The sequence below is a fragment of the Podarcis tiliguerta genome, assembly GCF_965153285.1.
Source record: "Podarcis tiliguerta genome assembly, chromosome: 5".
Taxonomy (NCBI): Eukaryota; Metazoa; Chordata; class Lepidosauria; order Squamata; family Lacertidae; genus Podarcis; species Podarcis tiliguerta.
The window spans coordinates 30,048,371-30,064,075 of NC_139538.1; the positions used below are offsets into that span (position 1 = coordinate 30,048,371).

The 15,705-nt window shown below is 45.6% G+C and overlaps 1 protein-coding gene across 3 annotated transcripts in view; it reads left to right on the forward strand.

The window, feature by feature from the left end:
* Positions 1-15,705, forward strand: part of PAX3 (paired box 3) — a 106,196-nt gene that overhangs the window by 3,222 nt on the left and 87,269 nt on the right. Inside the window, exons 3-4 of one of the 3 annotated variants that reach the window (XM_083442805.1) lie at positions 2,305-2,434; positions 4,947-5,081. In XM_083442805.1, the coding sequence (XP_083298931.1) occupies positions 2,305-2,434; positions 4,947-5,081 (265 nt within the window). The remainder of the gene's footprint in view (positions 1-2,304; positions 2,435-4,946; positions 5,082-15,705) is intronic. The other 2 variants (XM_083442804.1, XM_083442806.1) reach the window with 2 other exon arrangements.

Here is a 15,705-nt window from a genome sequence, read left to right on the forward strand (position 1 = left end):
GGAAGGCGCAGTGCCGCCAGATCAGGCGAGGGGGGGGGGGGGGAATTGGCGGGGCAGCTTCGGGCCCTGAATAACTCAGTTGCGCTTTTATTCAGAATCTGGTCAATCCAAAGGGCTACAAAATGGGTGCATCACCCTCTCCGTCCCTTCCAGTGCATACTCCCGGGCGCTTGGGATCTTGTAGCAAGACATCCGGATTGGGATTATATGGAATAAGAAAGGACTGGGTGGTTCTGTTAATTAAGGGGGCGGGGGACAGACGTGCAGAACTTCAGCTCTAAAGTTCCAACCAGTTCTGACCTCCTTGGCTAGCGCACAGGCCCACGTTAGTGCACTTCCTTCGCGATCCTGACATCGCTGTGTCTGGGATTTGCAGCGCCGACTGTTCGCTGCTTCAAACGGGCCTGGCAGAGCGCAGGAGAGCTAGGCTCTGAACGCAACGCATTCCTTTTTTCTCACTCTCCTGGCTGGAACGCTCTCGGTTTTCCTTACACCCCTTTACAACCACCCTAGCCCTGCGGAGATACAGATCCCAACCCCCTTCTAGCGCGTGCATATTGCTGCACACTTACCCAGCCACCCTCAAGAAGCATGCGCCGTTTTTTCTAAGTAGGATCTAGAAAAGTAAACTCTAGAAAAGTCCAACTCTCTCCTGGCCAAAGTAACTTTCAGACAGACAGTTGTTAGACCTTGCGGATCCCTCGAAGCAGTGGCGGGTGATGGGGGGGGGGGGGGGCTATAGCCCAGAACCGGGATCAGCGCTCTGCGATGCTAGCGAAGGCTGGGATCCTAAGCGACTTTCCTTAACCAGGGCAGGAATCCGCGAGGCTGATAATGGCCTTGGGACAAGTGTGCCAATAAACGCGGAGGTCTAATTGATTTTGGATCACACCACTAACGAGAGTAGACTGTATCCAAGAGAAACTTGAATTTCAGTAATTTACCTTTCCATCTACCCGTCTCTGTCGTCCAACTTCTGCTACAAACGTTGCATTCTCATCTCACCCCTAAATATACTTCCTCCTCCCTCTCTGGAAACTAATTATCACTGAATTCAATGTAATCCGGGTAAATGAATTTTGGAGCCAAGCGCTTTATTCCTTCCTTAGCCTTCTCCTCCGAGGTGCATTGCGCAGTCTAGCGTATAAATTACTAGTTTCCCAAACTGTTTACATACAAACGTTAAGAGGTCAGAAGGATACTAAATCGAACAGTCACGTCTCCCGCTTCCAGTCTGATTTTAATGTTAGTAAAAGTTTGTCTGCGAAACCATTTCCCAACTATGAATAAATTTATTCTGACACTGGGTTTTGTTTTTTGCCCCGTCCTCGCCATTCCCTCTCCCTCCCCATCTTAAATGGCAAAGGAAGAGATAGGTTTGAAACCTCAACGCGAATACACAGCATTTTAGGGTGTTTTTTTGTGTGTGTGTCTGTGTATTTATATTTCTATACATAAAATTAAAAGTAATCTTATTTCATATTTTATCAGAAGGGGATATTAATTTCCGCTTAATAAAAAGGCTTCATGCATGCAGCAAATTTTCGTGGATCTTTAGAAATAGGACGTTGGCTGCAGCAGACCTCTTCTAGGTCTTCCGGGATTTGGCCGTTTTTGCTTGGCAAAAGTTTCTATGAACTTTCAGGACTTTTCTTTTTAAATGATGTTTTGTTCTAATCATAAAGTGAATGGGACCCCACCCCACCTTCCCGTCTCCCTCCCTCCTCTCCCTTGTTGGCATTTCATTTTTACACCCCGATACATTACTTTGAAAGGAGTCCTATTCGATTCCGATCGACCTTGATTGCCAACCTAGGGCTTTAGGAAGCTACCGGAGGGTTTCCTGTCTAATTTTGCTCTGAATCCTTTTGCAAGCCTGTTTCGTGTCACACAGAAGACAGCGTTTCTTGGGCTCTCAGTTTTCTTTTTCAAACGTGAGTCCTGATTCTTTAGCCCCCTCCCTCCCCCCCCCCCATGATCAGTTCCTTTTATGGGGAGTGCTGCTAATTTTAAAAGCCCGTGTTCGAGTCATTTCACATTTTGCTTCAGCTGTTTTCTGTCAAATTGGCACCCCAGGGTCTGCAAAGCCGAGGAGATGAAGGATTTGTTCAGGAAGTATCCGGGATTGGTCCTGACTTTCAGCAGCATCAGTCTGAAGGGATTCCACCCCTAGGCTGAGCCCTGAATGTTCATTCATCCTCGTAGGGCGCCAGGTTCTCCCCCCCCCACCCCCGCTTTCTTTCCCATCTCTCTCCCCGCAAAGTGTCCCAACTTTTGTTCCTTTCTGGGTCGTTTCTATTAAAGCAGGTGACGACGCCTGATGTCGAGAAGAAGATCGAGGAATATAAACGAGACAACGCGGGCATGTTCAGCTGGGAGATCCGGGACAAGCTGCTGAAGGACGGCGTGTGCGACAGAAACACCGTGCCTTCAGGTAAGTCCGAAGGGGACTCATTCAAAATGCCCTTGGGGTTTACCAGCTTCCGGATCCTTCACCCACTTAAGCCGATTCTACAGATCGATGACGTCTGGCATGGCAGGAAAGGGGTTGTAGCTCAACCGCAGAGCATCTTGGCATCTCCAAGGAAGGATTGAGAGCCTCTGCCGGCCAGTGTAGACCATACTGAGCTACCAATGGTCTGCCTAAGGCGATCTATCTTCCTAAAATATATTGATAGGGAAGTTGATTCAGTTGATTCTGGTACACCAGCTCCCAGGTAAGTGTGCGGAAGGTGCCATTTAAATTAGGGGAACGCCTCTAAAGAAAGAGGCTAGTGCCCTGGAATTGTCAACCCAGCCCTGAAAATACTTCCTTACAGCCAGTCGTTTTTACAGCTCGATCCTAAGCGGCTTTACTCGCAAGGAAGCCGCACTTAATTCAGTGGACGAAAAGTCTAAGACCGGCGCTTTCACTCCCATGGATTTCATTGGAACTTTCCCCCACCAAATAGCACAATTAAAGATGCAGGCCGGATCGAGGTCGGTTTAAACACCATATATATATATATAATTGTTTTAGAAGCTCGCCCTGCCTCCCCCCCCCAGCCCCCCGCCCTGAGTTCCCATAAGAGACATCAAACGACGCTGCTCTCGACAGACTGCAGGCTTTCACGGGCCCTGTGGGGCCTTGCGCGACTTGCTGGATGAGTGTCTATGATCTGGCTTTATCTTATAGGCACTGGATGAAAGAAACCGAGGGAAAGGGATCGCGTAGCGTTGGGGAAAAGGCTGCGAGCCGGGCTAGGTAGTGGGACGTAGTAAAAGAAGACAAGCAATCTTCGTGGCTTGTCATTTCCTTGAGTTCTCATAAATCCGAGTGATCCGATTAACCACCATTGAAGCACATGTAGCGTCGAAGCATCGGGCTGGGAAGGTTTGTTTTTAATTAACATCCTAGAGCATCGCTTTCCGCTTCTCTCTCTCTCTCTCTCTCTCTCTCTCTCTCTCTCTCATTCCTTTCCTCCCAGAGCAACAATCCTGGGACGAGAATGTTTAGCAAGCCAGGGATTGGGAAAAATAAACCCCTTAATTTTTTTTTTAATGGCACAATGTATAAGAAGCAGAAGGACATTCTTTTTTTTTTTTATTTACCGGTATTTTGCTCATTGGGAATGGAAAAGGGCTTTTGCAAACGGTGCGACGCGATTGTGCTGTCTCGTTTTCCACTCCGCGCATCCTCTGAGAAAGAAAGGGGGGGGGGAATCACTCTTCCTCGGAAGAATTCCAGAAGTCTATCGAGGCGTTTCGCGCTGAACCGTCGCAAGAAGTGGATTGTAAGCTATCTTAGATCAGGAAGCAGTGGCGGGGAGTAGGTGGGCGAGAAGCCCTTGGGAACGTGGAAGGACTGATTGGTGGTGGCCCCCCGACATAGTCAAGACTTGGAAGGAATTAGTTCTTTGATGGTTCCAGCGCGGAAAAAATGCGGTGCGCTGAGTTAAAATACCCAACTTTCCTTCCCCAGGCAAGTTCATGCTTATAGCAAAAAGGAAGGAATTTAATAGCCTGATCCGCAACCAGTTTTGGGAAGCGAAAGTTTTGGATTTGAACTCAAGTTCACCCCAAAACCTTTACAAAGTTCCATTGAGATCGATGGGAGTGAAAATCCATGGGAGGAGAAGGACTTTCACTCCACCCAGCTAGATGCACCCGTGGCCCGTAGGGTTGATACATATATTCTGCTCGCTGCTGTTTTGCAACAAAGGTTGAACCTAACTCGAAATGGCTTCGACGTGAGGCTGCATTTCTATGCACGCTTTTTTGGGGTGGGGGTTAAGCCCTAATGAACACTTACTTCCAAGTAAACTTGCAGAGGAATGGACTGCAAAGCTTCCAGAGCTCCAAGATCTGGATCCTTTGCAAGTTTATTTGGAAGTCAATCTGCACTGCGCATTCAGAGGTGTGCTCAGTGTGGCTCCTCTCAAGGCAGTGTTCATACAATTACAACCTTTTACATGATGATGATTATTTTTTAATGTAGGGTACCAACCTCTCTTTAAATCTTTCGTTTAGTTGGATTGGAAATCCCGATTTCCTCGCGCTTCAGCTGTTGATCATATTAACGCTTTTAAATGCTCACGGGGTCTTTCCTATTTATTTCTTCGTTTGTTTGTATTGGGGGTGGGCGGGTAGAATTATACATTCACTCCTTCAGTTTTTTAAAAAAATATATGTCAAGACTGTTTACAACACAATCGTAAAAATGCAATAAACGGCCGAGCAGTCGTAATCCTTTAAGCTACAAATCAGAAGGAGCGCTAAACTTTTCTGTGATGAGCAAGGGATCCGAAAGGATTCGCCCCGAGACTGCCAAACGCCACTAGTCCCGAAGGAGGTTCATTGCCAACCCCTCAGCACATAAGCAAAGGATGCTCTCCATAGTTAGTTGCAGCTGCTGCCGCCTCCATCCAGCTTCTGCCTTCAGTTATATTTCCCCCTCTTTCCCCAAGTGAGCTCCATCAGCCGTATTCTGAGAAGCAAATTTGGGAAGGGAGAAGAAGAAGAAGCCGAGCTGGAGAGGAAGGAAGTGGAGGAGAGCGAGAAGAAAGCCAAGCACAGCATCGACGGCATCCTCAGCGAACGAGGTAAAGGGCGGCCGGCTTCTTCTTCTTCTTTGAGGGGACCGAGGCGCCGTTAGAGAGTGCAAATATGATTGATCAGGGCCTATAGCTTTATGGGACAGAGGAAGGTGTAGAAAGGCCGAACTCTTTGGCTAGGGGAGCCGTCGAGCATGTTGATCGAAGGGGGATGTTGGGGGGCGTCGAAAGGGTAGTCCTGGCTGCTCCGTTTCCATTTAGGAGAATTTCCGGGAGAGACACTTCGGTGGTGTTTGGCTTTGGAGGGGAGGGTTGGAAACGGGCTTACCCAAGTGTCGTTCGCGATTGTGAAAAGAGGACCCTCTAAGGGTGAGACTTTTGGGCGGCAGCAATAGGTAGATTCAAGAAAGAGAGAACCACGAACAGGTCCCTAGCTCCCTAGCCTCTGAAAGCTTTCCTGGTTGAAGAGAAGTTGGTTGAGATGACTGCTCTCCTTGTCTGCCTATCTATTGAAGGTGCATGTCAGTTTCAGCGAGATATTGCGACTCTGTCGGCCAACAAGTGGTGCAGTTGGGTAAATTTTGATTCTGGGACTTAAGGGTCTTCGTCACTCTGGCACTTACTTCAAAACATGGTGAGCCCCTTGCTGCGTTCCCCCTGTCTACTAGCTCATTCCACTGTGCGGGGCCCTGGACGTCTGCCCCCAAAGTCCCATCCTGGCGGTACAACTGTCCTAAATAGGTTTATTTGGGAGTTTTGCAGGATGGAATTATGTATATAGGTTTAGACCTTGTGTTTGGACAGACTCTAGTTTCGGCCTAACTGTATTTATGCTACCTTTTGTCTGGGAGTCGCAGTACTATCTTTGGCGAGAAGAGGACATCCCCACTGAAGGAACATGTCTTCCGCGGTTCCAACAGTACAATGGTACTTGCTGTACTCCTCCTGTCCTTTTCTTGTGTCTGGCGCCTCTGACACAGGCAGAAATGAAAGCAGATAGAGATTCTTCCTAGGATGGAGAAAGAGCAGGGATCAAAGCTCCACTTCTGTGTGAGGAGCTGCCCAAGGCACAGGAGCAGGGCCAGGAAGAAAGGTGGCAACCTGATCGACCATCTAGTCAGCCTGTAACCTGCAGCCGGGTTTCCCCCTTCAAATGTAAACACACTGACTGCAACTCATTTTGATATTTTACGTCTGCTTGAAGTCCCACACCCATTCGGTGCGTTCAAAATCTCGGGCTGAAATCTTGAGCACAGTTGCCCAGGGGAAAGCACCCGATGAACTCAATGGGACTTACTTCTGAAGAAACAGGGAGTTGGGGTCGGGCCCTAAATGCTACTTGTCAGACAAAAAAAGAAACAAAGTCCATCCTTTCCGATGGCACGACTTCCAATTTGGTGTCCTTGCAGCTTGCTTGCGTGCCTGTTTGCTTGCTTGGAAGCAAGTCCGCTGATTTCCGTTGAGCTTCCGTCTGCATCCAGGGTCGTCGGCTGCTCCTTAACCGAAGTAAGAGAGCTCAGGGCATGGGAATAGCCAGGATTTTTTTTTTTTTGGGGGGGGGCAGGCATTCTGGGGGAGGCAGAACCGAGTTATCTGTGATGCAATTGGTCAGTTAGTTAACTCTTTTTTATTTATTTACTTGATTTGGGGGGGGCAGCTGCCTCCCTGCCCCCCCCCTCCCGTGGCTCAGGGAAGAGTTATTATTCTCCGGCTCATCCGTGTTAGGCTGGGATGGGACGGAAAGATGACAGTCTGTCTGACCCTGAGTAAGATTTGCTCTCATCTCTCGTCTTCTCTACCCCCGTTGCTAGGAAGTCGATTTTGCTGGGCTCAGTTGCAAATTAACATGCTCGCTTGGAACTAACTTATCTGAAAACGTCGGGATGCGCGCTTTTTGCGCTGCAGAACCAGCCTGGCAATGTGTTTTAATGCAGGAATGGGGGGGGGGGGGAATGCGTTGTAGGCCTCCCGGTTCTAGCAACGTTTACGCGCAAGGAAGTAATAGTGCGATCCTATCCACGTTTACTCAGAAACAAGTCCCCTGGCGTTCGATAGGGCTTTACTCCCTAGTAAGTGCGCCTGGGATTGCAGCCCAAGGGAGTCCCACGGAATCCCGGGGGCGCTTTATTTCCAAGCTGGAGCGCTGAGCATCTTTGCCAGAGAGACAGCGCGATCCTGCGCCCAGGAAAGCAAGTAAGCAAGCGAGCAAGATTGAATTTAGCCGGTGAACAGGCATAGGAAAGCTTTTCTCTGACTAAAATTTGGAACAGGCATGAATGGACGGAGCCGGAGGTTACACCAACAACAAAGTTACCGGCATGCGGGGGTTATGGAATGGGCTGCCAGAAACGCTCGATTCAATTCTGTGTATTTCTGGGTGAGCCGAAGGAAAAAAAAAAAAAAAAAAAGAGAGAGAGAGAGAGATGGATGGAGGGCACCCAGTTGTGTGAATTCCATGGTCTCTAAACAGCTCAGGGGGAGAGTTCTAGTTTCTTATTCACTTTAATTTCATGTTATTAAACAACTTGCGATCTCGCAAATTCGACCCAGAAGTGGGAAGAGTTCTGAGTCTGATGTTCCGATCAGCAAGCGTGTGTGTGAAATCTAGAAGCAGATAAGGATGCACGTCCAAAACTTCTTTCCCCTCCCCCACAAAGCAAGGCTCCCTCCCCCGCCTTTTAAATCTCACAGTATTCAGTTGGCGTTATTTATGAAGAGTTCGCAATCTGGGGGGAAAGAGGCTCTCAGTAGGGGTAGGAGTGGGGGTGGGAAGGGGGGAGGAGAGGAGGTTCGTTGTCTGAACTCGTTGTGAAAAGCTAGTTGCTCAATCGTGTGGCCAGAGCCGTTTAGTCCCTTCCCCCCTGTGTCCTTAAATCTGAACAGTATTTTGGGTTAGTCAAGCTGAAGTCATTAAATAAAAAGGGACAGGGGAGGGAACCGGGGGGGGGGAGGAGGAGGAGGAGGAGGGAGAGAAGTCCTTGAGAGAAGGTCGCGATCCTGCCCGTCCCCCCCTCCCCGGGCTTCATGTCAAACGAGAGATCCTGCCCGTTAAAGTAGGATAGTAGCCTGCTTAAGCCATCCTTACTACTATTGTAGTGGGCTTTGCTTACTTTGAAGTAAAAATAAATAGGCTTGAGATGCCAGGAACGCAGGAAGATACCATATCTATATATCAATATCTATATGCTGCTCTCCTTCAAAGGCTACCTGGGTTGTTGATTTATAGAACTTCCAAGTTTTATTCTAGCAACAGAAGGAAGAAAGTGAAAGAATAAAGAGAGATTTTATTTGAAAAAAGGGACTCTCTCTCTCTCTCTGTACACACGCGCGCACACACACATTTAATGTGAAAAACAAACCATAGCTAGATTAATACACAGTCTGGGGCTATGATTCTATTTTGAACCTCTGCTGTGCATGCTTAGTCTGTTGCAAATCCTGCTTCAGTCAGATCTACTACATATAGAAAGATTGCAGCTTTGCATGAACACGGTAACAGTAATCAATGGAGCTGACTTCCAAGTAAGTGCATTTTGGATCAGGGTGCAAGACAGATTTCCATCTGCTTCAGTAGGGTGCTTCTTCCCCACCCCACCCCCAAATTCAGAGTCTGTTGCGGTTGCCATCTAAAGGAGGGGAGGATCTTTAATCCACTTCTCTACAGGTTGTCTGTTGTTGATGTTGGAGCTGGTTTTCCAAGACCTTATGGCTTGAGTCGGCAGACGGGGCTGTTGCCAGTGCCGGGGATGACTTGTTGTTTGAGGTTCCCCTCGCACTCCTCCTCCAAAGCTTGCCCCTTGCACATCCACCGTAGGCCCTGGAGAACAGGAGACAAAAAGTACCAAATGAGCTGGTCAAACATTTGTACAACTTTTCCAGCTTTTACAAAGAAGGCCTTCTATACACAATCTACACTTGGAGATGAACTTGGAAAACAAAGAGGGGAGAGTCCATTGAAACTCGCACTTTAGCTCTGGCCAGACAAAGGTTCAGCTCGCAGCAGCTTGATGTGGACAAAAGAAGGCAACCTTTTTATAATTCAAGGAGAAAAGAAGAGAAAACAGGCCCTACAATAGGGCCAGAAAAGACATTATGGGCTTGCAATGAGGGATGAATTATTCAATGAGCCCCAATAGCCAATGCTCTGAGGAGTTTTATGGACTCTCCACCGTGGAAAAAGTGGCTATTTTCACCTACAAAATGTCTCTAGCCTTTCTAGACGGCTAGAGATGCCGACAGCCATTCAGGAAGGACAACTGAAACCATTCTTTAAGACTATAGCATCCCTCCACATTGTAAAAAGAGAGGGGAGGGGGAGGTGACACCCTCAAGCCTACTAGAGATTTAAGGAGAGCTGCATCTTCACAGTGTTCAAATGTATATGTCAAGAAAGAGAGGCACAAATGGAGAAAAACAATGCCGGCAGGTTCATGGGTTTATTTTTTTATTTTCTTTAAGGCAGATTGGTCACTGAGCAGGAGGCCTCTGCACTGAATGTAGATTTCCACTCTCCTAAATCTTAGCAGCGGAATAAAATGTGGGGTGAAGAAAGGATGGCTAGGGAAGAAATAGCTAATGTTAATGGCCAACACATTTTTATTAATGATAATGCCTGTTTTCATTGCGTTGTGCCCAGTCTTGAGCTCATTTATTTGAAAATGATTTAAAATTTAGGTAAGGATCTTTGGATGGAGTTGTCTTGGTTCTGGGCTAAGTCATGGTGCCAAACCTCAAGAACACCGAATAACTGTTATTTATTTTATTCAGTCCTTAACAAAATGCATTTCAGATCATTTTTGGCTTTTCAGAACACATATTCCCCAAAATGGAGGCACTCCAAGTGACAAACAATTTTTTTTGTTTTGAATTGAATCAGGAAGTTTAATCATAAACATATTTGCAAAGGCTATTGGAAGTCTTGCTATTTGTTTCTTCAATATCTGTGAAATAAATGGATTTTTTTTGTCAGAGCAAAACTTAAAGGATAATCATTTTTTAGTTTCTTTTAACTCTAAATGTGTCTTTAGTAAGCTGATAACTACTGCAACTAATAACAGTGAGAAAAATGGAATATGGTTAATTTTCTGAGCCTCAAGAAATGGAGATTTATTGTTGCCATTATTTAATACTGATGGCTGTTTCTAAATGCTCAAAAGAATTGGTATCAGTGGATTTGTTTTGAAAACATTATGTATGAAATGAATCTTTAAGACACTTGCCGGAATCTCAACATGTTTGTGCAGAAGTAATTATTATTGAGTTGGAGCTCAGATAACCTTACGAACTGCATCACAAGCTTTATTTTAGATTTCCTTTATGAAGGCATTGGTTTATGACTGGTCTTGCTCTTGGTTCTGTGTTGGAAACTTTAGAATTATGAACAGAAACTTCTGTGGTAGAAAGTCCAGGGTTATGAATGGTGCAATGACCTCTCATGAAATGTTTGTCCAGTGACCTCTATGTTTTAATGTAGGCTTCACAAATTTCAGAAAGAACTGGCTTTCTGCATCTCCAACCTTTTTTTTAAAACAACAACAACAACAACACGAAACAAAAACAGTTCTGGGAAAATGTAGAGAACTTTGCATAATTCACAGCTCAGTCTTTCACTATAACTTTGTTCTCAGACATGTTGACATCTAGGGATGAGATGAGTTAAGACAGAAATTGATTACATATTTTTCTTGAAATTTTAAATTGTACTCTTCAGTGCTGGATGTGGTTGAAATATTTTACTAGCACACGAAAAGATTTTGCTGTACACTAGTACATATTATTCAATTCCAGCCTTAATCTTGAAGGAAGAAGGTATTTGTTAGCGTAAGCAGCTGCTAATTTGGGAAAGATTCCTACAATTATGAGTGATTTAAGAAGAATAAATAACAACGCCCCTTCCCAGAAAGCCAGTTTGCCCTAGTGGAGATGTGATATTTGTTGTGTTGCTGGTTGCAGGAAACTCAAGCTCAAATCTCTGATTTTCCAGTTTGGGCATGCTGGCATTACTTTGCATATCCCACCTTGTAGGGTTTTTATTCAGGTAAAATTAAAAACAACAGGACAGATTTCATTCCCCCCCCCCCAAATACAAGTATTCAGATACCCCCAGTGAAGTGGACCAGATTATCTGATTATGTGTGAGCCTTCCTAGCTACATTTTAAAAAGTACACACTAGATGTTGTTAAAGTTTCTGTAGCACCCATAAACAGGGCGGTTTACATTATAAAAAATACAAAAATACATAACATAGTAACAAACAAAGCAATAACACCCTTCCCCCCAGTTTAAAGTGCCACAGATTGTTTAATTAGCCACAGGCCTGAGAGAAGAGGAATGTTTTTGTTTGGTGCCTAAAGATATGTAATAAAGATGCCATGTAGGCCTTCCTGGGGAGAGCATTCCACAAGTGGGGAGCCACCACAGAAAAGGCCTATTCTTGTGTTGCCACCCTCCAGATCTTTTGCAGCGGAAGCACACGAAGAAGGGCCTCAGACAATGATCCCAGGGTAGTTGCCTGTGTATTACAAATAGCATTTATTGTTCCCAATAGGACCATCTCATATATAGTTCTAGAACAGGAATGACTACTCTTATTGGACCTGAGGAGCACATTCACCTTTGCCAAACCCTCCCTTCGAGGGCCCCATGTCAGCATTAGGTGTTCCCACCTCCAGTCTGCACACACAACACTGGGAACCCACATTGTGGACACACACAGTAGAAAAACATACAAAGTCTCAGATGTTCCCTCGGCAGCTGAGGTTTAAACCTCTTCACTTAGTGCAGCACAGTCACAACTTTAATTTATTTTCTTTTTGCCAAAATCAATGGATTCTTGGGGGGCAAGAGGAAAATAAGTTGCTTGAGGGGTTGAATCAGGCCTGTGGACTAGGTTCTCTCCCCACCCCTTCACCAACCTGTTATAAGGATCCCTGTTCACGAATTGTGTTCTATGGGTAACAGTGCTGCCTCCATCCCATGAGTTGTGTTTCATTGACCTTGCAGTTGAAAGGACCTTTGGTTGTGCTTTCTATAATGGTCTCCTAAAGAAAAATAGTTCTGTGGTATTCTTGGTTTAAATTCTTGCTTTTTTGAAATGCACTCCATAAATTCTATTTCCTGTAGTTACAGTGTATGAATGCATTTCATTCCTTGGAGGGTTGCAATATTTCTTGTGGCATCATCTAAAATTAGATTTCAGTGTCTTCAAACTAATGCTATTGATTGTGAAGGATATGACTAAGATGCCTTAACTAATTATTTGTGCGGACCACTGTATAGTCTCTTTTTTTTAAGCGTATGATTTTTTTTGAGGTGTTATCACTTTTGGCAAAACAACAAAGTTCTGCTTGATTTCGAGTCGGTTTGTTTAGGGTCTCCATTTGAGACTGCCGCTTATTGGAAGGCCTATCCTATCCCTCTAAACCAGCCGTCCCTAACATAGTGCCTTCCAGATGTTTTGGATAACCCACTGGGGTGATGGGAGTTGTGGTCCAAAGCATCTGGAAGGCAGCAATCTGGGGATGGCTCCTCTGAACAAAAGCCCCTCCAGCCTTAGTTCAGGGTGCCAACAGCGTGCAAGGCTTACCCTTGTCTCGGGTTCTGCATGTACTGGGAGGGAGGGTCTGTATACTGGCAATCTACTGGAAGACAAGGCAATTGAATATCTAAGATGGGCAATCCCCAGCTCCCAGTATGTGAAATGTGAGTCCCTGGACATGCACATATGTGAAGTTCCTTTTCAGCAATAATACATGGCTTCATTTGAAATGGCCATACCATTTGCAGGCCTGGGATCAATCATGTAGATATTTCCTGCCCACTCATTGCTCTCGGCTGGGTAAGGATTGGTGTGGGAGGAACCCCTGCTATAAAAATGTGAAGTGAGTCTCAAATAAGTGGCTGCCATGCTGGTGTTGGTACTGCAAGAAGGGCACCTGTATCAGGACTGGAAAACTGCTTGTCTGAGTCCAGAGTGGTTACGAAGAAAACTTCAAAGCAGCACATACTGTAGGCATGGATGGGGAAGACTCCTGAAGATGTGGCTGTGAATTGGTTTACTGCTCATGCATTTCTTTCTGCACCTCTGCAATACATTGTGAACCTGCACACTGTAAACAGATCACCACTAAGATCCCAAAATACATTGCAATAAGTTTCTAGTGCCCTGCCCCCAAATTTACCACTGTTAGAAAGGGGATGGGGGGGGGATCAGCATCACTGCTGCCTGTGACAAACAATTATGGAGAGTTGCACCATACTAGAATCTGCAACCACAGGCACATATGGTGGTGTATTTGATGGACACATAGATAGCTTTCTTGCAATTGCTAAGAGTCTCTAAAGAAACAAAGTGGAAGAGAAGCCTTTGTGTTGACCTGAGAAGCATTCAGTGACACATGGCGGTGGTTTTTTAAAATGAATAATTACTTGACCCTGTATTGTTCTGGCTTACCTGTGGATAGCTCCCTTGTCTGTTTCCAAGTTTGGGAAATGATGTGGTTTTAGCCTGGAATGGAAGCTCTGGTGAAGTGAAAAGGAGATAGACAACCATCCTCTCTAGGCCTTCTCCCGGCTCCTTCTGAAGCATGTGCTTGGGAGACATTGCTGTTTCTTTTACTGCTGCGCTGGGTGACTCCTCCTGCTCGGCGCTTGAATGGCACTCTCTGTTCTCTGACCCAGTGGAATTGGCCTGCAGGCATGGTCACAATGAATTGTTCCCTAGTCATGTGCACTATTCCAAAGAGCTCTACTCATCCCAACCCTCTACCCTTGGCTTCGGTGAGAGAGCAATTCAGGCTGGAGCAGACTAAATTGCCTCCTTTCTTTCTCTCTTACTTTCATCTCGGCCAAGCCCTCCCTCCCTTCTCTTTATTTCTTCTTTGCCTGAGGCACACATTAGTGCAATTTCTTCAGCCACCGCTATTTTGAAGGGATGTGTGTGTTGTGGAGTGGAGGGTTCTTTCTTTCTTTTTGAGAGAGAGAGAGAAAAAAAAGATGCGGACACAAAAGGCCCGCTCAGTAACTAAAAAGCTGAGACCAATGCGGCTTCTCTAGCTGGGTGATGCTTTTCCTGTTTGTGAGTTTGGGGAAACATTTTTTGCTTTGTGCTCTAATAGAACCAGAGGACAGATGCTGACTGTAAATGGGACACGCGACAACCGGCCTCTAGCTTAAATATTTTGAAGCAGCATTACAATTACTGACTTGATACGCCAACTTTGAAGTGGTTGCACATGATCTAAGAGACTGTTGGGCCTCTATGGATGATCAGATCTTTAGGGTTTTGTTGCTAGGCATGGGTTTTTAAGGATATTTTTTGGCTCATTAAAGCATATAAATATTTTGCAATGACTAGTCAAAGCAGAGATAACGTTGTCACATCCAGATCCCAGGCTGTCATTAATCATTTTCTTTATTATCACAGAAGAGCTTACTGGTCCTGAATGGGGGAACAGATCCTTTTCATTTTCTACTGCTACCTCTTTAAGGATTGATTCATGCGTACTCCATTCAAGTGGCAGATGTGATCAAGTGACAAGCTATGTGTGCCATATTTGTGTGAAGATGTGGTGGCATCAGGAAAGAAAGAGGGGAAGCATATTTCTAGGTGGGAGAGTTGTGTCCCACATGCTAAGATCGCAGAAAGAAAAATAACAGTATTTGCTAATGACAGGAGTCCAGAAATAGGGGAACAAGTGGCGAATTGTTGGGGTGTGGGTGTGTTTGTCCTTCTGCAAATATGCTGGTAGGCCTTCCTTGATACATAAGAAGAGCCTGTTGGATCAGACCAAAGGCCCATCTAGTCCAGCAGACTCTTCCTTCATGGCCAACCAGATACCTGTGGGAAGCCTGCAAGTGAAACCCGAGAGCAACAGAGCTCTTCCTACCTGCGATTCCAAGCAACTTTTTATAAGAAAGCTCTCTCTCTCTCTGTGTGTGTGTGTGTGTGTGTTGTTACAGGGTAAATCAGCTATGTTCTTAACATGAACATCTCCAGAGAAACCAGGGCTGACACAAAGCATACATATTGCTGTCTGACTGAAGCTAAGGACAAAATGGTGTCCTGCTGCAGAAGCCGATCTGACTAGCAGTCAAATCCTGTTTCAGCACTGGTGGAAGGTCTGTGTTGTCCTGAGGGTGGTAGTCTAGTTTAGTGGTGATAGGGCACTCTTAGTTCTGTCCTCCGGCACCTTGCTGCCACCCCCTGTTCCTCAGCGTTGGCTGCCTGAGGGGGCTACCTCACTCTGCCTAATCAAGTGAATAAAACTACAGTGGTACCTTGGGTTACATACGCTTCAGGTTACATATGCTTCAGGTTACAGACTCCGCTAACCCAGAAATAGTGCTTCAGGTTAAGAACTTTGCTTCAGGATAAGAACAGAAATCATGCTCCGGTGGCACAGCGGCAGCAGGAGGCCCCATTAGTTAAAGTGGTGCTTCAGGTTAAGAACAGTTTCAGGTTAAGAATGGACCTCCAGAACGAATTAAGTACTTAACCCGAGATACCACTGTATTTCACAGATCTTCTTTGATAATCTTGGCAACTTTGCTGAACAATTTAAACAAAGCAACACCACTGTTGGAATTGACAGTCTTGACTGTATGAATGATTTTTTTAAAAAAGTTTCTCTATTCCTGATAGAAAGATATGCTCAATGGTCACAACTCCTT